General features: G+C 42.2%; 1 protein-coding gene and 1 long non-coding RNA gene across 7 annotated transcripts in view; one reads left to right on the top strand and one right to left on the bottom strand.

Moving 5' to 3' along the window:
* The window catches only part of ZNF506 (zinc finger protein 506), a 31,125-nt gene extending 28,229 nt beyond the window's left edge, over window positions 1-2,896 (top strand). For both annotated transcript variants that reach the window (XM_063701830.1, XM_031004019.3), the window contains one exon: window positions 47-2,896. In XM_063701830.1, the coding sequence (XP_063557900.1) occupies window positions 49-1,155 (1,107 nt within the window). In that variant the 5' untranslated portion in view covers window positions 47-48 and the 3' untranslated portion in view covers window positions 1,156-2,896. The remainder of the gene's footprint in view (window positions 1-46) is intronic.
* On the bottom strand, window positions 2,201-19,154 carry LOC115931573 (uncharacterized). Of its 5 annotated transcripts, none has more exons than XR_008674267.1 (5): window positions 18,706-19,154; window positions 8,999-9,082; window positions 5,807-6,008; window positions 4,526-4,626; window positions 2,201-2,272 (listed from the first exon to the last, which is right to left on the bottom strand). It is a non-coding gene; the product is annotated as an uncharacterized lncRNA (long non-coding RNA). The 5 variants fall into 5 exon arrangements; XR_008674266.1 differs by having other exon boundaries at window positions 4,526-4,608; XR_008674265.1 differs by lacking the exon at window positions 4,526-4,626.
* Between the last annotated feature and the right edge of the window lie 8,190 nt (window positions 19,155-27,344).

The following is a 27,344-nucleotide window of genomic DNA, read 5'->3' as shown; positions in this document are numbered from 1 at the left end:
TCTGAGTCTAGCAATTGAAGTCATGTGTTTTTATTGTTTCTTTCAGTTATGTGTTCTCATTTTGCCCAAGACCTTTGGTCAGAGCAGAGCATAAAAGATTCTTTCCAAAAAGTGATACTAAGAAGATATGAAAAATGTAGACATGACAATTTACAGTTAAAAAAAGGCTGTGAAAGTGTAGATGAGTGTCCAGTGCACAAAAGAGGTTATAATGGACTTAAACAATGTTTGACAACTACCCAGAGAAAAATATTTCAATGTGATGAATATGTGAAGTTCTTGCATAAATTTTCAAATTCAAACAAACATAAGATAAGAGATACTGGAAAAAAACCTTTTAAATGTATAGAATATGGGAAAACTTTTAACCAGTCTTCAACCCGTACTACATATAAGAAAATTGATGCTGAAGAGAAACGCTACAAATGTGAAGAATGTGGTAAAGCCTATAAGCAGTCCTCACACCTTACTACACATAAGAAAATTCATACTGGAGAGAAACCCTACAAATGTGAAGAATGTGGCAAAGCCTATAAGCAGTCCTGTAACCTTACTACACATAAGATAATTCATACTGGAGAGAAACCCTACAGATGTAGAGAATGTGGCAAAGCTTTTAACCACCCCGCAACCCTTTTTTCACATAAGAAAATTCATACTGGAGAGAAACCATACAAGTGTGATAAATGTGGCAAAGCCTTTATTTCATCCTCAACCCTTACTAAACATGAGATAATTCATACTGGAGAGAAACCCTACAAATGTGAGGAATGTGGCAAAGCTTTTAACCGTTCCTCAAACCTTACTAAACATAAGAGAATTCATACTGGAGATGTACCCTACAAATGTGATGAATGTGGCAAAACCTTTACCTGGTACTCAAGCCTCTCTAAACATAAGAGAGCTCATACTGGAGAGAAACCCTACAAGTGTGAAGAATGTGGCAAAGCCTTTACTGCATTCTCAACTCTAACTGAACATAAGATAATTCATACTGGAGAGAAACCGTACAAATGTGAAGAATGTGGCAAAGCTTTTAACTGGTCCTCAGCCCTTAATAAACATAAGAAAATTCATATTAGACAGAAACCCTGCATAGTGAAGAATGTGGAAAATCTTTTAAATGTTCCTCAACCCTTAATAAGCATAAGATAATTCATACTGGAGAGAAACCATATGAATGTGATGAATGTGGGAAAGCCTTTAACCAGCCCTGGACTCTGACTAAATATGAGAATTTATATGGAACATAAACCCTACAAATATAAAGAATGTGACAAAGCTTTTTAAGGAAGTTCTCAACTCTTATTACACATAATTTATACTGGACAGAAACCCTACAAGTGTGAAGAATGTGGCAAAGCCTATAACAACTTGTCAATTCTTTTTGTTTTTTGAGATGGAGTTTCACTCTTGTCACCCAGGCTGGAGTGCAATGGCACGATCTCAGCTCACTGCAACTTCTGCCTCCTGGTATCAAGCCATTCTCCTGCCTCAGCCTCCCGAGTAGCTGGGATTACTGGTGCCCACCACCATGCCCAGCTAATTTTTGTATTTTTAGTAGAGACAGGGTTTCATCATGTTTGCCAGACTGGTCTCCCACTCCTGACCTCAGATGGTCCACCCACCTCGGCCTCCTAAAGTGCTGAGATGACAGGCATGAGCCACCACGCCCAGCCACAAGTTCTCAATTCTTAAGAGACATGGCGATAATTCATGCTGAAGAGGAACTCTACAAACCTGAAAGATGCAACAGTGCTTTTGCCACCACCTCCAACTTTTGTATACATAAAAATAAATTATACTAATGTGAAACCCTGGAAATGTATGAAATGAGACAAAGCGTTTATATGGTTGCCACACTTGATTGTAGGTAAGAGAATTAATGCTGCCAAAACTCCTACAAGTGTGAAGAATGTGGCAAAACTTTTGAGTGCTTACGCCTTATTTCACAGGAAAGCTTTTATCCTTGAGAAAAATTGTACAGATATAAAGAATATGGAAACACCATTAACGCCCACTCACATCTCAACAGAAGAAGGTTCATAGTTAATAAAAGCATTAAAAGTGCAATTACTGTCAAAAAATCTTTCAGAAAATATAAGCCTTTAAAATATTTATTCTGAAATCAGCTATTACAAATATAAGGGGGGGTTGTAGTACCTTTACTTGTATCACAGATCTTGTTGCACACATGGTGTACTAGAGGAAAACCCTGAAGCAGTTGCTCCACCTTTATTCAACATCATGGAATTTATATTGGAGAAGAGTCCTGCAAATATAATGAATTTGAAAAGACTTTTTTTTTCAAAATCTATAGCTTAGAAAACATCAGAGAGTTTATACTAAAGTATATTTTTGCAGTTGTAAATATGAAAAAAAATTTAATTCAACTAAAGCTGTTTTTGTATATAACTTTAAAAGGGAGATTTTCTGAAGCACTGTAATTTCATTGAAAGTGTACTTGTTTCTTGAAAAAAATTTTTGAACAGTGAATAATGATGTAATACAACTTTCAAATTTCTTTATGCTGTTATTTTATTCCTATTGTGGTCACATGTGAAAGCATGTGATCAATTGTTGCTGCATCAGGGATGTTACAGATTCTTTTTTATTGGGTATTATGACCTTTTCTGTAAAAGAGTAAGGACATTAAAATGTAAGATGCATGATAAAAATGTAAGTGGAGAGGCTCTTTGTAGTTAACTTATATTAAGTAATGTATAAGGTAGGGGTTTTCATTTGTATAATCCTAGCCTATGACTTAATGTTGATGTTTTGCTTTGTCTTTTGGATGGCCTAACCTACATTAACATGTTGGCAGACCATTTTAAAACTTTTTTTTTCAAAAATTATAATGAATTACTTTATTAATAAAGATTTTTAAAAAGCGGGGGTTCAGAGTAATAGTTTTCTACATTACAGTGAGAAAAATTACAGTTAGAAGTATTAAATGAGAATATTATTTTACTAATTGTAATTTTATGTAATTGAATGCAGTATATTTAAAAATTGTTAGATGATGTGTGAACTTAATTTCATTTTTTATACCATGTTAAGACTATTCTGCGTTTAATGAAGCATTATTATGCCACTAACTTTTTTTTTTTTTTTTTTTTGAGATGGAGTCTTGGTCTTTCACCCAGGCTGGAGTGCTGTGGCGTGATCTCAGCTCACTGCAACCTCCACCTCCCAGGTTCACACCATTCTCCTGCCTCAGCTTCCTGAGTAGCTGGGACTACAGGCACCCGCCACCATGCCCGGCTAATTTTTTTGTATTTTTAGTAGAGATGGGGTTTCACTGTGTTAGCCAGGATGGTCAATCTCCTGACCTTGTGATCCGCCCACCTCGGCCTCCCAAAGTACTGGGATTACAGGCGTGAGCCACCGCACCTGGCCGTTATGCCACTAACTTTAACCTATCCCACCTTAATCAAGGGTGTACTTAAAAGATGGTAACAATATACTGTTTGGTACATAGTGGAATAACATCTCTACTCATCACTTTGCCAGTGGCTTTAAACTGCAAATGACTTGAAGAATTGTTCCCATAGGTTAAATTTTTTTTTCTTATTGAAATCTATTATTAGTATTTGTGGGTATACAGTATGTGTATATATTTATGCCTTATATGGCATATTTTGATTCAGGCCTACAATATGTAGTAATTACATTAGGGTAAATAAGGTATCCATCACCTCTAGCATTTATCCTTTGAATTACAGTGTAATTATACATTTTTAATTATTTTAAAATGTACAATTAAATTGTTACTGACTACAGGTTTATTTTTATGGTCATAATAAAAATTATACAGAAAAATAAATAAAATACGGCCAGGTGCAGTGGCTCAGGCCTGTAATCCCAGCACTTTCCAAGGCAGGTGGATTGTCTGAGGTCAGGAGTTCAAGACCATCCTGGCCAACATAGTGAAACCCCGTCTGAGGCAGCGCTCCTTTCGCGGGGGCACTCGCTGTGGATGAATAAAGTACACTGACACACATTCTGCTCTGCCAGTCCAGCTGAGGGTCCGAGCCGCTTACAGGCTCCAAGGTGAGTTCTGTAAACAGTTGCAACTTGGCTCTGATCAGATAGTGAGGCTTGCATTTATTCAGTAAGACTAATTAACAAAAGTTGTGAGTAAACACCACTAGAGGGTAAAATTAAAGGCCAGGTTCCCAGGCCTAAAGCAAACACCATTTGTGGGTAATAAACTGCGGACCCCCGAGTAGGCGGCAGTAAAGTACCCTCAGCAGGACAAAAGTTAGTCTTAAGCCCATACGACTAAACAGGTTAGTAAGATAAACTTCCTACATTCCTTTTTACTTGCACCCTAATCTTCCTGGCCTCCTGCAAAGAGACCCTGGCTGCCTTCAGCCAAGCAATCAAGCTATGCAAACTCTCAGGCCTTTTAAGAGAGCTTTTGACTATTACTCTTTTAAATATTTTTCCCACCAGCCTGATTGAACCCCAACACCCAGCTCTACTAAAAATACAAAAATTAGCCAGACATGGTGGCACACACCTGGAGGCTGAGGCAGGAGAGAATCGCTTGAACCCCGGAGGTGGAGGTTGCAGTGAGCTGAGATCACGCCGCTGCATTCCAACCTGGGCAACAGAGCAAGACTATTTCAAAAAAAAAAGAAAGAAATAGAAATAGAATCCATGTATTTCTGAATCCTGAAAAATTATTAGTAAATGTTTATTATATAGTTTTCTTTGAACATCTGGTCTGTCTGCAAACATATAGACCTTTTTTTTTTTTTTTGAGATGGAGTCTTGCTCTGTCCCCAGGCTGGAGTGCAGTGGCGTGATCTCAGCTCCCAGGATTGAGTGATTCTCCTACCTCAGCCTCCCGAATAGCTGGGACTACAGGCATGTGCCACCATGCTTAGCTAATTTTTGTATTTTTAGTAGGGATGGGCTGTCACCATGTTGGCAAGGATGGTCTCGATCTCTTGACCTCATGATCCGCCCGCCTGGGACTCCCAAAGTGCTGGGATTACTTATATGAAATAAAATTTTAAATAAAAAATAGCATTTGATTACAACTATTGGTGAGACTATTAGTGTGAAGTCATATTTTTACTTACATTGACAAAATAACCATTCTGTATATTGGATATTGACTTCTATTGACAAAATAGCCATAACAATATTCTGATTTAGAATAATACTCCTTTTCTGCTGTATATTTGCAAGCTTTTATCAAATATTACGGGAGCTCAATAGAAATCAACAAGATGAATCTTTATTTTACCGCAAGCATTATTGATGCCTATGCTTGTTTTTCTTAAAATCCATTAGCTTTTTATGACACATTTATACTTTTTCAGTTTGTTGTTTATTACTGAGAAGTGGCTGTCCTGCCAGAAAACTGCTATTCTCAGCTGTATCCACAATGACTAATAGTGAGTGGAAGTGCAGTGGATAAAAGCAAATGTGTCTTCTCTGTATCTTTTTTCATCCATTGGCTGAAAAACAGGAGGATGCAGAAGATGAAAGAAAATACAATCCCTGAAAGATCATGAAGAAGCTCTCAATCAGACAAAAAACCCCATAAGAGATTTTTTTTTTCATTATTGTACTCTCTGCTTCTATGAGTTTAAATTTCTTTTACACTTTACATAGAAATAAACCTAGGCTTACATAGAAAGAAACCTAGGCTTTTGGCCAGGCATGGAAGCTTAAGCCTGTAATTCCAGCACTTTGAGAGGCAGAGGCAGGTGGATCACCTGAGGTCGGGAGTTGGAGTCAGCCTTACCAACATGGAGAAACTGCATGTCTACTAAAAATACAAAATTACCTGGGCGTGGTGGTGCGTGCCTGTAATCCCAGCTACTCGAGAGGCTGAGGCAGGAGAATTGCTTGAACCCGGGAGGCTGAGGCAGGAGAATTGCTTGAACCCGGGAGGCTGAGACATGAGAATCGCTTGAACCTGGCGGAGGTTGCTGTTAGCCAAGACCGCGCCACTGCACTCCAGCTTGGGTGACAGAATGAGACTCCATCTCAAACAAAACAAAACAAAACAAACACAAATGAAAGGGAAGGAAGTGGATTACTGATAATAACTAAGGTATGGAATCAACCTGAGTGTTCATCAGTAGGTGAATGGAGAAAGAGAAAATGTGGTATATGTACACAATGAAATGCCATTCAGCCCTTAAAAATAAAGTCTTGTTATTTGCAACACTCATGAATCTGAAAGGTATGCTAAGTAAACCCAGCACAGAAAAAAAACAAAACAAAAAAAAATCCTTTTTTTTTTTTAGGTGGAGTTTCACTCTTGTTGCCCAGGCTGGAGTGCAGTGGCATCATCTCGGCTCACTGCAACCTCTGCCTCCCGGGTTTAAGCGATTCTCCTGCCTCAGCCTCCCTAGTACCTGGGATTAGAGGCACATGCCACCATGCCCAGCTAATTTTAATATTTTTAGTAGAGATGGGAGTTTCACCATGTTGGCCAGGGTGGTCTCGAACTCCTGACCTCAAGTGATCCACCCACCTCAGCCTCTCAAAGTGCTGGGTTACAGGTGTAAGCCACCACACCCAGCCAGAGGCCTAGGTTTCTTATTAGAAGATAGACTGTGATACTGAAAGCAAATATAATGGTACATGTTACCTGGCTGCATTTCAAACAGGTGATAGTGACACTGCACTGAAGCACCAAAGGTGATTCTTGTTGGCCAGGCCAGAGCTCCTTGTGAAAAAGGTTAGGCCTACTGGTATGTCTGAAGCGTCCTAGCTGGATGGACAGAACCCCATGAGCTGTTTTGATTAGACTCTGAATTTAAAACACCTTGGTGCCCAGTAATGAGGACATTTTCACATTTAGCATAATGTGATTTGGTGTATGGCTTGGATTTGACAAATCTTCACTGAGCTAATGGCTGATTGGATTTACTTGGCCTGAATGGAAAATAAAAATCACCTCTGAGCGCTTTGGTGGTCTTTTTTATACATATAGATATGATATCGGTGGCTAGATAAACATATACACAGAAAGGCAAGGCACAGTGGCTCATGCCTGTAATCCCAGCACTTTGGGAGGCCGAGGTGGGTGGATCACCTGTGGTCAGGAGTTCGAGACCAGCCTGGCCAACATGGTGAAACCCCATCTCTAGTAAAAATACAAAAAATTAGCCAGGTGTGGTGGCAGGTGCCTGTAATCCCAGCTACTTGGGAGGCTGAGGTAGGAGAATCGCTTGTACCCAGGAGGCAGAGGTTGCAGTGAGCTGATATTGCACCATTGCACTCCAGCCTGGCCAACAAGAGTGAAACTCCATCTCAAAAAAAAAAGCAGAAAATGGGTAACATAGGTATGTCAATCTAATTCCCATTATTGCATATGTCCTGTAGACAAGCCTCAGAATAAGTAGGTCAGAGGTCGCTTTCCTTCTCAACTTCTGCAGCCCAGATGAGTTTAATAAACCACTTAGATCAGCTTAGATGGATATAAGTCAATCGGCCCAAATGGCAAATGTGAATCACACAGGCATACAGTGAGAAAGGAAGCAGGGCCCTGAAATGCTAAGCTGGAACTAGAGTCTAAGATGGCTTTACCAAAAACATACTTCCCAGGCCATGCACCTATATGTGAAGCTTTATTGATGTTTAAACATAACATTGTATGGCTGTGTTGCAGTCTGAGATGGTATGGATCCATATAGGTGAGAGTAAGTTTATATCTGCATCCTCAGTGTAGGCTGGGGAATTTAAAATGTTGATTAATATCTACTGTATACATAAATATCTACATAGGCAAAGTCATATAATTCTATATGTTGTGTTTACCCATGTATAATCTAGATACAGATCTAGCATTTTTTCATATGCTTACAGAATAAAGATACAGGAGGTCAAAGGATAAATGGGTATTTGTACTTATAGCAATGTAAAGAAAAATGTCAATAAATGCAAAATCTTATTTGCCATTTAAATTTTGTCCACAAGAGCACACAAATGGAGGTATGCTCTGACCTGCATCTTGCTGCATTTAATGTTTTCTTTTTTCCCTTTTTTCTTTTTTTTTTTTTTTTGTTGAGATGGAGTTTCGCTCTTCTTGCCCAAGCTGGAGTGCAATGGCACGCAATCTCAGCTCACCACAAGCTCCAACTCCCAGGTTCAAGCGATTCTCCTTCCTCAGCCTCCCGAGTAGCTGGTATTACAGGCATGTGCCACCACACCCGGCTAATTTTGTATTTTTTAGTAGAGACAGGGTTTCTCCATGTTGGTCAGGCTGGTCTCGACCTCCTGACCTCAAGTGATCCACCCGCCTCGGCCTCCCAAAGTGCTGGGATTACAGGCATGAGCCACCATGCCTGGCCAATTCTGCAGGTTTGAAAGGGGTCCATGGATTGGCTTCATTCACAGCTAATGCCGACCCTACTTGCCCTAGATCACTTATAGCAGCACTCAACTAGACAAAGTGCCACAGCACACAGTTCCTTAAACCCATACTCTTCTCACAACATAAATGCTTTCAGTCCAAAATAAAAGCCACGAATCACTATCCTAAACCATGGCATACTCTGCTGGTCCTTTAAACTTTACAGAGGCTGGAGAAGGCAGCTGATGTCTGAGTAAGTCTGCATTTGGAAAACAACATGCACACATGCATTAATGCAATGTTTATGGAGCATGCTCTGTGTGCTCAGAAGCACGCTACAGAGCACTGTGCTGGGAAGATGACATGAATTTATCTTCATAATACCCTGGGAGGTGGGTACTAACTGTCCCATAATTCCCTGGATTTATATGAAGAGCCCAGCATTTACATTTCTTCTTGTTCTCACTGATTTTTTTTTTTTTTTTTTTTTTTTTTAATGCATGGAACAGGCCAGGCACGGTGGCTCATGCCTGTAATTCCAGCACTTTGGAGGGCCAAGGCAGGCGGATCATCTGAGGTCAGGAGTTCACGCAAATCAGGGGGCCCGTGAAAGGCAACTGAGCAGGGATCCATGGGAAAGACACCCTCAAAGGCACAAGATTCTCTCGTTACCTTTCAGTTTTGCTGATACTTCAATTAAAGTCTCCTGGGAAACATCTGCAGTAGGTTCTTCCTCTGTAGTTCTTCTTACCTTGCCTGTAAAACAAACCCTACCTTTAGTGTCTGCATAGGTTTCCACTTCTTGTCCCCACCTGAGGAATGGAAAGCAACGGCACAGTCCTTGCTCATGTTTTGGAGTGAAAGGAGCTTGAAGGTCGTGTGAGCTTTGCCAAGGCTTCTCCTGGCCTCATGTCAGATACAGCTCCTAACTCCAAGCAGCCTACCATAGTGTCCTCCTTTTTTTGCGTGTGTGATGGGGTTTCGCACTTGTTGCCCAGGCTGGAGTGCAATGGCACGATCTCAGCTCACTGCAACTTCCGCCTCCCAGGTTCAAGTGATTCTTCTGCCTCAGCCTCTCAAGTAACTGGGATTACAGGCATGCTCCACTAAGGGAGGAGACCACTCCTCATATTGTCTTATGCCCAATTTCTGCTTCCAAAGAAAGAAGAAGTAAAAACTAAAAGGCAGAAATGAAAGCCACAGGCAGACAGCCCAGCACCACACCATGGGCCTGGTAGTTAAAGATCGAGCCCTGACCTAATCGGTTATGTTATCTACAGATTACAGACATTGTATAGAAAAGCACTTTGAAAATCCCTGTCCTGTTCTGTTCCATTCTAATTACTGGTGCATGCAGCCTTCAGTCACTTACTCCCTGCTTGCTCAATCGATCACGACCCTCTCATGTAGACCCCCTTAGAGTTGTAAGCCCTTAAGAGGGATAGGAATTGCTCACTCAGGGAGCTCGGTTTTTGAGACGTGAGTCTTGCCAATGCTCCCGGCCGAATAAAGCCCTTCCTTCTTTAACTCGGTGTCTGAGGGGTTTTGTCTGCGGCTCGTCCTGCTACATTTCTTGGTTCCCTGACTGGGAAGCGAGGTGATTAACGGACAGTTGAGGCAGCCTGTTAGGCGGCTTAGGCCTGCCCTGTGGAGCATCCCTGCGGGGGACTCCGGCCAGCTTGAGCGATGCGGATCCTGAGAGCGCTCCCGGGTAAGCAAATTCCCTGGTGGAACGCCTTACCAGAGCAGCGTGTGGCAGCCCCTGCGGAGGATCAATGCAGTGGCTGAACACCAGGAAGGAACTGGCACTTGGAGTCTGGACATCTGAAACTTGGTAAGACTAGTCTTTGGAACTTGCCCACCCCATTTGAGTGGAAGTGTGGCCTGATCACCTATGGCGTGCCTGTACCGGCACTTTGGTTTTTGTTTTTGACTTGACTTGGATTGCTTGATACTTTGGTTTTGGTTTTGACCTTGCTTGGATTTCTAGATACCCCGATTTTGGTATTGATTCTGGTTTGGCGTAAACTGTAAACGTGTGTGTGTGCCCTTTTTACCCGTTATTTGTTTTGTGGTGTGTGTGTGGTGTGAGCGTGGTGTTTTGTCTTGAAGAAGCATGGGTCAGGCACAAAGTAAGCCTGCCCCAGTAGGAACTATGTTGAAAATTTTCAAGAAAGGATTTAAGGGAGATTACAGTGTTACTGTGATACCAGGAAAACTTAGAACTTTGTGTGAAATAGACTGGCCAGCATTAGAGGTGGTTTGGCCATCAGAAGGAAGATTGGACAGGTCCCTTGTTTCAAAGGTATGGCACAAGGTAACCTGTAAGCCAGGGCACCCAGACCAGTTCCTGTACATAGACACTTGGTTACAGCTGGGTTTAGATCCCCACCCCACAATGGCTGAGAGAACGGCAGCATAAGCAGCTTGCAGAGGCAAGGAAAGACCAGCAGAGAGAGAGAGAGGAAGAGACAGAGAGATAAAGAGGGAGTCAAGGAAAGAGAGAGAGAGGCAGAGAAAGAGAAAGAGAAAGAGACAGAGGCAAAAGGAAAGTCAAAGAGAAAAAGACAGAAAATCAGAGAAAGAAAGAGAGATATACAAGTAGTTAAGAAAAAAGTGTACCCTATTCCTTTAAAAGCCAGGGTAAATTTAAAACCTATAATTGATAATTGAAGGTATTCTCCATAACCCTATAACACTTCAATACCACTTTGTTGTCAGTGTAAACAAGGGCGTATTCTGAAAGCACTGAGGCCACTGATAACCCGTAGCCTTCCTATCAAAAATCCTTAACCCAGTAACCCGCAGATGGCCCAGATGCATTCAATCTGTAGCGGCAACTGCTTTGCTAACAGAAGAAAGTAAAAAAATAACATTTAGAGGAAACCTCATTGTGAGCACACCTCACCAGTTCAGAAGTATCCTAAGGAAAAAAAAAAAAAAAGTGTGATTTAACATTAACCACTGAAAATTCCCTTAACCCAGAAGTTTTCCTAACAGGGCATCTAAATCTTAATTACCGTACAAAGGTCAGACCAGACCTAGGAGGAACTCCCTTCAGGACAGGAGGATCAATCGTTCCTCCCAGGTAATTGAAGGAAAAAAAAAAGCCATCTATACCAATTCTAAATTAATTTGGACAAAACAAGGTCTTATTAATAGCAAAGGATAATTAAAATCCCAAACTTACAAGGTTTCCAACAAAAGTAAAGTTTGCTAAAAGTTAACAGTGTAACATGTATTATAGTAACTTCTAATCTTGTGGTCTTAGGCAGTCTAGTCCACAGACATAAAGGAAGTTCGCTTTGGAAAAGAATGGTTATCGTCTTCGAAAAAAAGGGGAAAAAAGTGGGGGAAGAATTTATATAAAAAGAGTGTTATATGGGAAATTCTTGTCCTGAAATAAATTAACTGGTTGTTTAAAGAAAGATTTGTAATAAGTCAGAAAGTTGACGCATGTCAAAGAATTGTCTGCAAAAGTCATGAAAGAGAAAAATGTTATAAAAAAAGAATTTATGCAAGAAATGTTGTATAATTTAAAAGTAGCTAGGCCTCCTGAATGTAAAACTATTGAAAAAAACAGTTTATGTGCAAGGTGTATAAGGAAAGTAAAATATACCTTTGGTAAAAGGATTATAAGGAGGCATAAGAATGTAAATTTTTACCTACATTGAAAGGTTAAAAAAATTATTGTTTTGAAGTTTTAAGCAAGTTTTTAAACGTTAATTGTAAAGAAAATTCTGTGTGTAAACATATTAGCTAAAGTTAAAGGGGTATCATCCAGTTTTTTTGTGAACTGGACATTAAAATAAAAACACAACGGGTTTTTCTTAAAGCACTAACCTACTCTTTAACAAAAATTATAAAAGGTTAAAAAGAGTCTATAAAAATCTTACCTTATGGTCTGACATTAAAAATTGGATAAATATGTCTACAAGGTTTTATTAAAATTAAGTTTCACATTAATAACACACTAATATAATGGTGAAATTTAGCTTATCTGGTATAAAAATCATACAAGAAGCATTATTAAATATAAAATGGTGTTTGGCTTTCTTTGGTCTAAAAACTAATAAAAGCAGGTGCTAAAAGAAATTTCTCAGTAGAAAGGCACCAAAGACTATAAAGTACACAGCTGATGTCCCCACATTTAAAACAAAAGGTCAGTTTCTTAGAAATTATATACTTGGTTTATCTTCCACTTTCCTTTACCTCAAAACTACAAGTCTTTTAGCACATGTACCACCCCTAGAATTTCCAGCAAACCAGCACCAGCCTGAAGATCACGTTCTCATCAAAAGGTGAAAAGAAAGGAAACTCGAGCCAGCCTAGGAAGGACCCTACCTTGTGCTGCTAACCACTGAGACTGCTGTTCGTACAACGGAAAAAGGATGGACTCATCACAACTGAGTCAAGAAAGCGCCGCCCCCTCCAGAGTCGTGGGCCATAGTCCCAGGGGAAAACCCTACCAAACTAAAGCTAAGAAAACTTTTAACTCTTTCAAAATCTATTCTATTACTCTTTCTTCTTTCCTTGCTCTATTGCTGACCATCTAGTTATTAACATAACCAAGTCAATTTTGCCTCAAACTATTGCATTTAATGCTTGCCTTGTTATACCCTGTGGGGATTCACCAAGTGAAAGACAGCTCTCCACTTCAGAAAAGTACCTCTGTCCCTCCTGACTCTCCTCAGACTGGGCATTAGTAAATTAGGACTATTTAAGCTGGGGAAATTTTGATAAAGACTCCAGTGTCAACCAGGAGTCTTGCTCCCCAATGTAGAGCTTTTATGCTGTAGTTGGTCCAACATTCTGTGGATCACTAAAGAGCAAGGATGGACTGCCCCAAATGGTTTTTATAATTCCCTAAAATAATGCATTCATTTTACTAGAGGATCATATAAGTTAAAGACTTAAAACGAACTTTGGCAATTAAGACAGGATACCAAGATGCAAATGCCTGGTTGGAATGGAACAAATATTCCATCCCACGTTAAACAAAAGCAATTGTTATGCTTGTGCACATGGCAGGCCAGAGGCCCAGATTGTCCCCTTTCCACTAAGGTGGTCCTCCAGTTGACCAGGCATGGGCTGCATGGTAGCTCTTTTTCAGGATTCTACAGCCTGGAGTAATAAGTCGTGCCAAGCTCTCTCTGCTATATCCCAAAGTCCGGCACCCTGCGGGTCAGTCCCCGAGGGCCATCCAGCCTCCGTCTCCCAACACTAAGTTCACTTTGTGTCTCTCATGATAGGGAGAAAACTTAGCGTTCCTTGGAGACCTGAAGGGATGCAGTGAGCTTAAGAATTTTCAAGAGCTTATCAATCAGCCCTTGTTCATCCCCGAGCTGATGTGTGGTGATATTGTGGTGGACCTTTACTGGACATTCTGCCAAATAACTGGAGTGGCACTTGTACTTTAGTCCAATTGGCTATCCCTTTCACCCTGGCATTTCATCAACCAGAGGGAAGAAAAATAAGACATCGTAAAGCGAGAGAAGCCCCTTATGGGTCTTTCAACTCTCACGTCTATTTAGACGCAACTGGAGTCCCATGGGGAATACCAAATCAATTTAAAGCTTGAAATCAAATAGCTGCAGGATTCGAGTCAATATTTTGGTGGGTGACAGTTAATAAAAATGTAAATTGGATAAACTACATCTATTACAACCAACAGCAACGAGCTTTTTGTGAGTTAAAAGAAAAACTCATGTCGGCGCCAGCCCTGGGGCTACCTGACCTGACAAAACCCTTTACACTTTATGTGTCAGAAAGAGAAAAAATGGCAGTTGGAGTTTTAACCAGACTGTGGGCCTCCTAAGTAGCTGGGATTACAGGCGCCTGCCACCATGCTCAGCTAATTTTTTTGTATTTTTAGTAGAGATGAGGGTTTCCCCATGTTGGCCAGGCTGGTCTCGAACTCCTGACCTCAGGTGATCTACCTGCCTCCGCCTCCCAAGGTGTTGGGATTACAGGCGTGAGCCACCATGCCCGGCTAAACTTAACTTGAATTATTTCTTATAGCTGCCTATTTTAAAGAAAAACAGAAATGAAGCTCAACCAATCAGAAGTAGCCAACAACCTTATATAACTAGGGACTTTTCAACAAGGTAAACAAACAAAAAACCAAGAAGAAACAAGTTTGTAACTACCACTAATCAAATAATTTGTTTCTACATTTTTCCAATAAATAGTTGCCTCTTACACTGTCAGTGAAACCTAAACCTCTTTTAGACTGGTGTCCTATAATTAATCAATTGCTGTTACTCAAATAAACTCTTTACAATTTTATTGTGTCTCAGATTACTTTTTACAGGAATAAAATAAACTAGGAATCCATATTACACAAAGGTTTACAGAATGAGAAAAGACATACGACATTCATAAAATATATGAATGTAGACATAAGCAAATAGAAAAATTACATGTTCTTAGACAGAAAAACTCAATATACTATCAATATAAATTGTCCTTAAGGTAGTTTATAAATTTTGTTCTAATATAGATACCACTAGATATTGGAGGTAGGCATTTTACTATAAAATAGCATATAGGCCGGCTGCGGTGGCTCACACCTGTAATCCCAGCACTTTGGGAGGCTGAGGTGGGCAGATCACCTCAGGTCGGGAGTTCGAGACCAGGCTGGCCAACATGGTGAAACCCTGTCTCTATGAAAATACAAAAATTAGCCAGACATGATGGCAGGTGCCTGTAATCCCAGCTATTCGGGAGGCTGAGGCAGGAGAATTGCTTGAACCTGTGAGGTGGAGGTTGCAGTGAGCCAAGATGGTGCCACCGCACTCCAGCCTGGGCGACAGAGCAAGACTCTGTCTCAAAAATAAATAAATACATACATACATACACACATACATAAAATAAAACAGCATATAGATGAAAAGACAAGAAGAGCCAAGAAAACTCTGGGGAAACAAACAAACAAAAAAAAACAGATAATATTGGCCAGCCCTGTGAAAAATCTTGATTAAAAAAGCTAATAGATCAGCTGGGCGTGGTGGTTCACGCCTGTAATCCCAGCACTTTGGGAGGCCAAGGTGGGCGGATCATGAGGTCAGGAGATCGAGACCAGCCTGGCTAACACGGTGAAACCCCATCTCTACTAAAATACAAAAAAAATTAGCTGGGTGTGATGATGGGCACCTGTAGTCCCAGCTACTTGGGAGGCTGAGGCAGGAGAATGGCGCAAACCTGGGAGATGGAGCTTGCAGTGAGCTGAGATTGTGCCACTGCACTCCAGCCTGGGTGACAGAGCAAGACTCTGTCTAAAAATAAATAAATAAATAAATAAAAGCTAATAGATCATTGGAACTAAAAATTCAGAAATAGACTAAAGTGCCTAAGAAAGTGTCTTAGTCCATGCAGGCTGCTGTAACAAAATACCTTAGGCTGGGTAATGTAAAAACAACAGAAATTTATTGCTCACAATTCTGGAGGCTGGAAAGTGCTAGATCAAGGCACCAACAAATTTGGTGTTTGGTGACAGCCCTGATCCTCATAGATGATACCTTCTTGGTGTGTCCTCACATGGTGAAAGACAAGGACACTGCCTTCAATATTATTAAAAAGGGCACTTATTCCATTCAGGAAGATGGCGCTCTCTTGGCTTAGTCACTTCCCGAAAGGTCGCATGCCTAATACTATCCACATATGAATTTGGAGGGGGACACAAATATTTAGACCAAACCAAAAATTTAATAAACAAGAAAAACTATGTGGAGGGTGGCATCATTAATACTTGACATGTGAAAAATTGATGTTCCTATCACAAAGGAAAGAGATGACTTATTCTTCATGTTCTTCATGACATAGAACAAAATAAAGGTCCAATGAAAGATAAATCTATACAAAAAAATGAATCAGTGTTGATAAGGTGAATTCTACAGGTTGTATCAGGATTTCTAAGGTTTCTGGGGATGGGCAGGGCCCCAGAGTTTCCTCCCGTGACATTTTCCCTGAAGTTGCTCATGCTCTTATTCAATTTGAAAGTGAATAAAGGCCAGGCGCGGTGGATCATGCCTGTAATCTCAGCACTTTGGGAGGCCGAGGCAGGTGGATCACAAGGTCAGGAGTTCAAGACCAGCCTGGCCAACATCATGAAACCCCGTCTCTACTAAAAATTAGCTAGGCATGGTGGCACGCATCTGTAATCCCAGCTACTCGGGAGGCTGAGGCAAGAGAATCGCTTGAATCTGGGAGGCAGAGGTTGCAGTGAGCCGAGATTGTGCCACTGGACTCTAGCCTGGGAGACAAACCAAGACTCCATCTCAAAAAAAAGAAAAAAGTGGATAAAAATGTTTTTTCCTGTTCCAATATTTAAGAAATTCAAAATAAACAGGCCTATGTATGCGTGATTCTCAAACAATCAGTCAGCGGTGCACTGTTAAGGAAGAGCAAAGAATCTCACATCCACAGAAGTACAATGTTCTGTCAGATAAAGATTTCTCCCCGTGCCAGAACCACATATTTTACACATGATCAGAGGCTTTCATGGGCAAGCATTGCTCTGTAGCCCTACCACAGACTTAACCCTGTCAATCTGACTTAGAAGGTCACTGATGAACACATGCCCTAGTGTTCTGATCTACATGAATCCTCTCTTAATGATCCCTTCCAGGAATCTGGGATCTTTTCCTGAATTCATCTGCCACACACAGGTAGAGTCAAAAATTTAGACAGAAGCTGTGATCCTCACTGGCACATCTGCCCTGTCCTATCAGCTTCTCTAGAAGTACACTGCTCTAATTGCTCCTGAGTGACCCCATCTAAGGGTATCTCTCTGTGCCAACATAATTGATTTCATAAACCGGGAAGAGAAATAAGCAAGAGTCTAGCTATGCTGGGGCTGTCTAAGATTCCCTTATCTATGTCTCTAATTTACCCAAATATTGACCAAAAAGATTAATGGTGGTAGGAAAACGGAAGGAGGAGCTCCAGTTCACAGAAGGAGAAAATATAATCAGTGCTGCCTAGCGTCCAGCTTAAGCTTACCCATGGGGGACTGAGTCTCTTCAGAAAAAAGCGATGGTTCTCCATTGTATTAGTCTGTTCTCATGCTGCTAATAAAGACATACCCAAGAGTGGGTAATTTATAAAGGAAAGAGGTTTAATTGACTCACAATTCCACATGGCTGTAGGTCAGGGCAGCGGGGTTCACAATCATGGAGGAAGGCAAGGATGAGCGAAGTCATGTCTTACACGGTGGCAGGCAAGAGAGCATGTGCAGGGGAACTGCCCTTTATAAAACCATCAGATCTCGTGAGACATAATCACTATCACGAGAACAGCATGGGAAAGACTCACCCCCATGATTCAGTTACCTCCCACCAGGTCCCTCTCACAACACATGGGAATTATGGGAGCTACAATTCAAGATGAGATTTGGGTGGGGATACAGCCAAACCATATCATTCATCATCTGAAGGAACTGTGGTCTCAGACAGCTGGGCACTGAGAGTGCACGCTGCCCCCTAGAATTCCACACCTACATCACAGAGAGACAGAACAGTCTCAAAGGATTCTTAAGGTTAATGTGGGGAGCCAAAGGAGGAGATGAATTCACAGCTTGTGCCTTACCTTCTGGTCTAACTAAAACTACTTTTGTCCTGGCCCAACAAGATTCCCAGACTCTTTTCTGGGTTGCACCAGGGGTAATTCAGAAAGACAAAAAGTTATTAATGCCCCTCCATTCCCCACAGCTCCTGAGGTCTAAGTTGTTCATTCCCTGGGTTTTAGGTTGTTGTTCTCCCTCTGCCTCCACAGAATCAGTGTGTCCCATTCCAGTACCTATGATTTCACCTGTATTCTTGTCACCTCCTACTTTCTCCTAGACATTTTCTCTAACAGAGCCAGGTGAAACAGAGACAAGGATATTTACATAAAACTTAAACAGAACTAAGTTGGAGTTCCATAACACCCATTGGGCTGGGATGGCACTCAGGCTGGCCCAAGATTGTGGTTATGGAACAGAAAGACACATTTTGCCCAGGAATGATCAGTGTGGAATCTCGAATTTGGGAAATAGATCCTTAGAGCGCCCAATCGTTTCATCCTTCTCTTGGAGGCAATCAGGAAGAGATAATCCCCTTTTGGAGAAAACCATGTCTAATCAACAGATTACCTAACCAACATGTGTGGAAAAGGAGGTAAAATCTGACAGTTGACCCATTTTAGTAGATTTGGTAATAAATGCCACAAAGTCAGAGTTCAAGTGGTCTCAAAAGCCTAAAAGGTGACACAGATTAGTTTCAAGGGACACAAGGTGTCACTGGGTGTGCCAACCTCCCAGAGGGTGAGAACCATGGCAACTTTGGGCAGGCTGGGAAACGATCCCGGACTCTTGCAGCTCTGTGAGAAATCAAACTTACCGCAACTTTGGAAGTCAGGAAGCCAGCACGTTGGGGGATGCGGTATCACAATTTCTTGGTGAGACAAGCTGCCCTGGTAGCTTGTCCTCTCCCATCAGGTAGGAGAGGTTAAAGAACAGGCAGGCTCCCCCTCTGCGTGGCGGAACTGCTCTGAAGGCATGGAGGAGCGAGGCTGAAGGTGGGGGCCTTCGCCTACCATGCCGGGAGCTGAAATTTCTTGTTACCGGCAAGTGATCGCAGGGCTGCAGGACTACAATCCCAGCGTGCACAGGGATCAGGGACTGTGCGCATCACTGGAGGAAGGGGCAGAGCTGCGCGCGCCTGGCTGAGCATGCTAGGACATGTAATCTCATGGCCAGTCCCAGCCCTTCGGCCACAAGGCTGCAGGACTACAATCCCAGCCTGTACCAGGCTCGGGGGCCGTTCGCAACCCCAGAGGAAGGGGCAGGGCGGTGCGCGCCGCGCCTGGTATGCTGGGAGTTGTAGTCTCTTTGTTGCTAGGTAGCGTCAGAACTACAATCCCAGTATGCATCGGGGTGGTGCGAAGCCCTGGAGGGAGGGGCAGACACTTAACGTGTGTCTAAAGCACTGCTGGCCGCCGATTCTACGCCGCACCGTCGCCAGGGAGAGTGAATACAGCTAGGGACGTGAAAGGCAGGTCTGGGCTGGGCATTGAGGAGGGTATTAAGCTAGGAAGTATGCCTTACCTTTGTCTAAATCGGGCGGGTCGTCCTCCCCTCATTGGCCTTGTGCAGCTCGGATTCCTCTCTCACCCGCACCCAGGGGTCTTCCCAGAGCATTGCGTCGTCTCCAGCCCAGGGAGCTGCCTTCTTTCCTAAACTGCTATAGAAACTGTCCTGATGTCTAAGACAATGTACTTTGTGCCGCAGGCCTCTGCCTTCCCTAGCCAGAGCGCGAGCTCAGCCGCTTTTGAGAGAAATCTGCCACCTGGCCCACCTGTGCACAACTTCAGAGCTTTGCAGGGGGTGATAAGGGCTGTGGCTTCAGGGAAATGTCACGCGCACTGGCACCTTTTTCGCGAATGTGAAAATTGAGACATCAAGAAGGTTAATTATAGGGTTGCCCAGGATCTGCCAAGAGCAAAGAAGAAAACCCCATTTCCCAGGCATGTGTCTTGTGAGCCATTTTTTATCAACCCACTTAAGTGGACAAGCTCCAAAACACAACATGAAGCTGATGATAATTTAGGCAATTTACGTTTGAAATCATCGGCCTCATCTCAAGGCAGTGTCTTAGAGACACAGGTGGGACCTGATCCTTCAGGAACAGATAGCGTTCCAGCTTTGTGGGATTGACTTTTGAGATATGGAGCACTTCGGGGTCAATTGAAACCCGTCAGGTTTCACATCTCTGCTTTGGATGGAAAGCCCATCACCCACAGCTGTCAGAGATGTTCCTTAACTCACTGGGGCTCATCTGTTGAATTTTTCTATCTAGATAATGGAAACATCTAGGAGCACTTCTGCTTCCATGTAAACTCTTAATAATTGATGTCCCTAAAATTCTGTGTTCTCAGGGACAGTTCCTTTGGTTCCCAGATGGTACCAGCTTTCATGTTGTTACATCTAATATGTAAAAACCTGGATGTTAATCTCCAAGACATTGTTCACGTCACACATTCCAGTATTTTTCATTTGTGATTTCTGAATGTAGGACAATATCAAGTAACTGAAAACCTGGTCATAAAAATTGGACCCTATTACTGCACTTAGTGAATAATTTACCCCTTAGGGTTAATTACACCTGAGTTCATCAGCACCTGTGTAAAGAAAGAAAAAAAAAATTGTGGCATCTGCCAGGCGCAGTGGCTCAAGCCTGTAATCCCAGCACTTTGGGAGGCCGAGGCAGGTAGATCACCTGAGGTCAGGAGTTCAAGACCAGCCTGGTCAACATGGCGAAACCCCATCTCTACTAAAAATACAAAAATTTGCCGGTCGTGGTGGCAGGCGCTATAATCCCAACTACTAGGGAGGCTGAGACAGGAGAATCGCTTGAACCCGGGGGGCGGAGGTTGCAGTGAGTCTAGGTCGAGCCACTTCATTCCAGCCTGGGCGAAAGGGCGAAACTCCATCTCAAAACACAAAACAAAACAAAACCATGTGGCACCTATGCATGTGGCAAGATGAGGAAGTATAGGGAGACCACAGCACATTTCTAGGGCTCTTCTTTTGTTTTAAATAGTGCCTGTGGGGAAAGTCTGTGTGATCCAGAGCACACATCCCTTCCCTATCCCTCTGTTTTCATCCTCCTCCTTCCTGTGCCCTCTTTAGGTGAGGGTGTCTGATTACCCTCGCCCACAAGTGTTGTATGGGGATGTTGTAACATAACCATATCCATCTTCTCAAAATGAGGATTAATAGAGAGGAGTGTCTTCGGACTTGTGTTCAGATGCACTGCTGTTTGGTGTGTGGCTGCTCTCAGCAGTCCCACGGCAGCTGTCTGAAAAGATTGGTACTGATGTAGCCACAGCTGGTGTTCACAGGGCTGGGTGCTTCTTGTGATTTGGTGTCTTTTGTTTAGATTTTGTGGCTCTGACCCTCTTCTGCTTATCCATTCATGGTAGTATCTGCGAGGTTGCCTCGTTTGTTCCACTTGTTTCCTGGAAGCTTGTTGGGTAATTGTATTTCCCAGGATCTTTGGGATTCTATTCTCACTAGACCAGTCACTGTCCACTGGCCCTGTACGTATCTTGCTGGAGCCCCCATGTTCATCCTTTCCAGTGGAGCTAGGAAGAATTCTAGTTACTTCTAAATCTTCTAATTCTGATGCTGTTGGGCCATTTATTAAGCTGGGAATCTTGTCTTTGGGCTCATGGACATTATACCAAAGGTTGCAGTGAGCCGAGATCACACCATTGCACTCCAGCCTGGGGTACAAGAGCAAGACTTCATCTCAAAATAAATAAATAAATAAATAAATAAATAAATAAATAAATAAATAAATAAATAAAAAATAAAATTATGATTTCAGTGTCTTCCTAGTGTAGGGTAATTCAAAAATATCAGTTTTTTAATTGGGTAATTGTGATAATTTATGTTTTGAGTGATTAAATCATTTCAGCTAAGCTGTTAAATTTTATGTGTATAGAGTTATTCATATTGAAGTCCCAACCCTCATTGGGACTGGGTATGGAGAGGGAGATTTTTAAGAGGTAATTAAGGTTAAATGAGGTCATCAGAGTGAGGCCATAATCTAGTATGACTATCATCATGATAAGAAGAGATAGAGGCCAGGCACTGTGGCTCACGCCTGTAATTGCAGCACTTTGGGAGGCCAAGGCAGGCGGATCACTTGAGGCCAGGAGTTCGAGACCAGCCTGGCCAACATGGCAAAACCCTGGCTCTACTAAAGATAAAACATTAGCTGGGCATGGTGGCACACACCTGTAATCCCACACCTGTATTCAGATCACTAAGACAAGAGAATCGCTTGAACCCAGGAGGCGGAGGTTGCAGTGAGCCGAGATTGTGCCACTGCACTCCAGCCTGGGAGATAGAGCGAGACTCTGTCTCAATAAATAAATAAATGAATAAATAAATAAAATAAAGGAGAAGGGTCAGAGAAACACCAGAACGGGCCAATTAGAAGAAAAAGGCCTGCCAGGCGCGGTGGCTCACGCCTGTAATCCCAGCACTTTGGGAGGCCGAGGCGGGTGGATCACGAGGTCAGGAGTTTAAGACCAGCCTGGCCAAGATGGTGAAACCCCGTCTCTACTAAAAATACAAAAAAATTAGCCGGACGCAGTGGCAGGCGCCTGTAATCCCAATTACTCAGGAGGCTGAGGCAGGAGAATCGCTTGAACTTGGGGGGCGGAGGTTGCAGTGAGCCAAGATCGTGCCACTGCACTCCAGCCTCGGTGACAGAGTGAGACTCCATCTCAAAAAAAAAGAAAAGAAAAAAGAAAAAGAGAAAAGGGCCATGTGAGGATACAGAGAAAGGTGGCGCCATATGCAGAGGGCTCAGGAGAAACCAACTGTCCTGGGACCTTGATCTTAGACTTCCATCCTCCAGAACTGTGAGATGATTTATTTTAACTCACCCAGACTCTGGTATTTTCTTATGGCAGCCCCAGAAGACTAATACACTTTATTATTCTTTTTATGTCTGCAGGGTCTGTAATGATATCCTTTGTTTCTTTTTTTTTTTTTTTTTTTTTTTTTGAGATGGAGTCTTGCTTTGTAGCCAGACTGGAGTGCAGTGGCCCCACCTTGGCTCACTGTAATCTCCACCTCCTGGGTTCAAGCAATTCTCCTGCCTCAGCCTCCTGAGTAGCTGGGACTACAGGCACCCACCACCACGCCCAGCTAATTTTTATTTTTTGTATTTTTATTAGAGACAGGGTTTCACCATATTGGCCAGGCTGGTCTCGAACTCCTGACCTTGTGATCCACCTGACTCAGCCTCCCAAAGTACTAGGATTACAGGCGTGAGCCACCGCGCCTGGCCGATATCCCTTGTTTCATTCCTGACATGGTAATTTGTGTCTTGTCCTTTCCCCCACTTAGTCTTGCTTGAGGTTTATCTATTTAATTGATCTTTTCAAAAAAAATCAGCTGTCTGTTTTATTGGTTTTTCTCTATTACTTTTTGAGTCTCAACTTTATTTCTCTTCCTATCTTTATTATTTCTTTCTTAATACTTCTTTTGTTTGGGTTTAGTTTATTAAGTTTGACCTTTTCCCAGGTTATTGATGTGGAAAATTAGATTATTTGGAGACTTAGTTTTTTTCTTTTTTTTCTTCTTTTTTTTTTGAGACAGTCTCACTCTGTCGCCCAGGCTGGGGTGCAGTGGCGCGATCTCGGCTCACTGCAAGCTCCGCCTCCTGGGTTCATGCCATTCTCCTGCCTCAGCCTCCCGAGTATCTGGGACTACAGGCACCCGCTGCCACGCCCGGCTAATTTTGTGTGTGTGTGTGTGTGTGTGTGTGTGTGTGTGTGTGTGTGTGTGTGTATTTTTAGTAGAGACGGGGTTTCACCGTGTTAGCCAGGATAGTCTGGATCTCCTGGCCTCGGCCTCCCAAAGTGCTGGGATTACAGGCTTGAACCACCGCGCCCGACCAGCCTTTTCTAATATATGAGTTTAGTGCCATCAGTTTCTTCAGTACACTGCTTTAGTTGTGTCTTACAAATTTTGATCCATTGTCTTTTCATCATCTTTGTGGTCAATGTATTTTTTGTTTTCCCAGGGACTTCCCCTTCAAGCTTGCAAGAGTTGGAGATGTTTGCGTTGTCTTCACATTATTGATTTCTAGTCTGACGCCATTATGATCAGAGAACACACTCCGTGTAATCTGATTTTTAAAATTTGTTGAAGTTTGTTTCATGGCCTAGGAGATGGTCTATCTTACTTTATGTTCCATGAGCCCTTGAAGAGAATGCATATGCTGCTGCTGTTGATTAAATTACTCTACAAATGTCAACCAGATCCTGTTGATGAATGATGGTGTTGAACTGTTGTCTTTTTTTTAGATTTGCTGCTGAAATTTTCTCTGTTCTATTGTTTAGAGAAAAATGTCAATATCTCCGATAATTGTGTATTTGTCTTATTGTCTGTTTCTCCTCTGTTTCTTCCAGTTTTTGTTTCACATTTTTCGTGTCTGTTGATTTGTGCCTACACATTTAGGACTGCTGGGTCTTTTGGGTGGATTCAGCTTTCTATCATTATGTAATTTCTCTCCATGTCTCAATTTTTTTCTCTGAAATCTACTTTATCTGATATTATTGTAACTACTCAGGCTTTCCTTGATTACTTGTATCTTTTTCCAGCTTCTTATACTTTATTTATTTATTTTAAATTTATTTTTGATATGGAGTCTCACTGTGTTTCCCAGGCTGGAGTACAGTGGCGCGATCTCGGCTCACTGCAACCTCTGCCTCCCCAGTCCAAGCGATTCTCCTGCCTCAGCCTCCCAAGTAGCTGGGATTATAGGCACCAGCCGCCACGCCTGGCTAATTTTTGTATTTTTAGTAGAGCCAGGGTTTCACTATGTTGGCCAGGCTGGTCTTGAACTCCTGACCTCAAGTGATTCGCCCACCCCAGCCTCCCAAAGTGCTGGGATTACAGGCGTGAGCCACCACGCCTTGCCCAGCTTCTTATACTTTAAATTTACCTTTTTATATTGGAAGTGAGTTTCTTCTAAAGAGAATATGCATGGTCATATTTATTAATCAATGTTGTCAGGCCGGGAACAGTGGCTCACACCTGTAATCCCAGCACTTTGGGAGGCTGAGGCGTGCGGATCACGAAGTCAGGAGATTGAGACCAGCCTGGCTAACACGGTGAAACCCCGTCTCTACTAAAAATACAAAAAAAATAGCCGGGCGTGGTGGCGGGCACCTGTAGTGCCAGCTACTCGGGAGGCTGAGGCAGGAGAATGGCGTGAACCTGGGAGGCGGAGGTTGCAGTGAGCCAAGATCGCGCCACTGCACTCCAGCCTGGGCGACAGAGCAAGACTCCGTCTCAAAAAAAAAAAAAAAAAAATCAATGTTGTCAATCTTTGTCTCTAATTGATTATTTTATTTTATTTATTTATTTTTGACTGGTGGCAATAGAATTTATTCAAATGTGCCTTAATGCAGGTGCTAGGGCTTGCCGGTGGTGCTCTTGATATATAAGGCCCAGACATTCTGCCGGTTTTTCGTGAGCAGTGACACCAGCAAGTTTACAGCCAGGTGAATGTTACACACATCGTCTGTGTGTAACATCGTCTGTCATCTTCACGTGGCTGACAGCCACAGCCAGACATAGCACCTTCTTCATTTGGGTGTTGATTGTGAACTTCACCTCATCCACTTTGGCCAGCATGTTTTTGTTGTGTGTCAGCGGAGATCTACTTGGTTAATTTAGAACATTTAACACTTAAGGTAATTTTGTTAAGACTAGCCTGATACGTTGTTTTCTGTTTGTTCTCTCTGTTTTGTTCCTCTGTGTGATTTTTACTTTCTTCATGTAGATAATTTGAACATGTTTTAAAATTTCATTTAAGTTATTTGTAGTGTTTTTGAGTATAGCTTTTTTAGTGTTAGATCAACATATTACATTATATTCAGAAATTATCGTAGTTAACAATGTTTCAATTGTTCCTTGATATTCAAATACAATTTATAAAACACAAAGGGGAAAGAAAGCCTATTGTATCTACCCTCATTTTATCCCAGCGTAGAAGGCACATTGGATAAAAGTTTTGTTTGATAAGGTGTCTTTCCTGGTCTTTTTGGCTGAAGACAGGAGTCTGTTGTTGGGTTTGTTTTTTGTTTTTTGGGTTTTTTTGAGACAGTGTCTCTCTGTCATCAACAGATTATGCCAACGCTAGAGTGCAGTGACATAATCACAGCTCACTGCAGCCTCAACCTCCCCAGGCACAAGCCATCCTCCCATCCCAGACTCCCAAGTTGCTGGGACTATAGGTGTGCACCACCACACCCAGCTAATTTTTTGTAGAGGTGGGATTTCACCTCTACAAAAAATGATGCCCAGGCTGGTCTTGACCTCCTGAGCTCAAGTTATCCACCCGCCTCAGCCTGCCAGAGTGTTGGGATTATAGGCGTGAGCCACACTGCACCTGGCTGAGAAATATCTAGTTAGATCCTTTCCCATTTTAAATTTAGATTCTTTTTTTGTTTGTTTTTTGCTTAAGTCATTTGAGTTCTTTGTATATTCTGGTTATTAATCCCTTGTTGGGTGGGTATTTTGAAAATACTTTCTGCCATTCTGTAGCTTTTCTCTTTACCTTGTTAATTTTTTTTTTTTTTTTTTTTTTTTTGCTATGCAGAAGCATTTTAGGTTGATATAACCCCATTTGTTTTTGTTTTCGTTGCCTGAGCTTTTATGGTTTTACTAAAAAAAGAAAAACCCTATCCAGACCAGTTTGTTCATTTTGTGTAACTGAAACTTTGTATCCCCCCAACCCCCGTTTTTCTTTCAGCTCAGCTTCTGGAAAACACCATTCTACTCTCTGCCTCTACATGTATGATTACTTCATATTTCACATGTATGTGAGATCATGATGTATTTGTCTTTCTATGTCTGGCTTCTTTCAATCGTGCCTTAATGTGTACCTTAGTATCCTTCAGGTACATTCATGTTGTCACAAATGAAAAGATTTACTGGCCAGGCGCTGTGGCTCACGCCTGTAATCCCAGCACTTTGGGAGGCCGAGGCAGGCTGATCACCTGAGGTTGGGAGATCGAGACCATCCTGGCTAACACGGTGAAACCCCGTCTCTACTAAAAATACAAAAGATTAGCCAGGCGTGGTCGTGGGCGCCTGTAGTCCCAGCTACTCAGGAGGCTGACGCAGGAGAATGGCATGAACCCGGGAGGCAGAGGTTGCAGCAAGCCGGGATCGCGCCACTGCACTCCAGCCTGGGCAACAGAGAGAGACTCCATCTCAAAAAAAAAAAGAAAAGAAAAGATTTACTCCCTTTTTAAGGCTAAATAATATTCAATTGCATGTATATACTACATTTACTTGACACATTCATGTATCCATCATGGACATTTAGGTGGCTTCCATATTTTGGCTATTGTGAATAATGCTGTAATAGACACAGAACTAGATATCTCTTCAAGATCCAAATTATATTCCCTTTGGATATATCCCCAGAATTGAGTTTAATGA

This window comes from Gorilla gorilla, chromosome 20, assembly GCF_029281585.2.
Source record: "Gorilla gorilla gorilla isolate KB3781 chromosome 20, NHGRI_mGorGor1-v2.1_pri, whole genome shotgun sequence".
Classification (NCBI taxonomy): Eukaryota; Metazoa; Chordata; class Mammalia; order Primates; family Hominidae; genus Gorilla; species Gorilla gorilla.
Note: the sequence above shows the minus strand (reverse complement) of the source record. Positions and strands in the feature narration are given on the sequence as shown.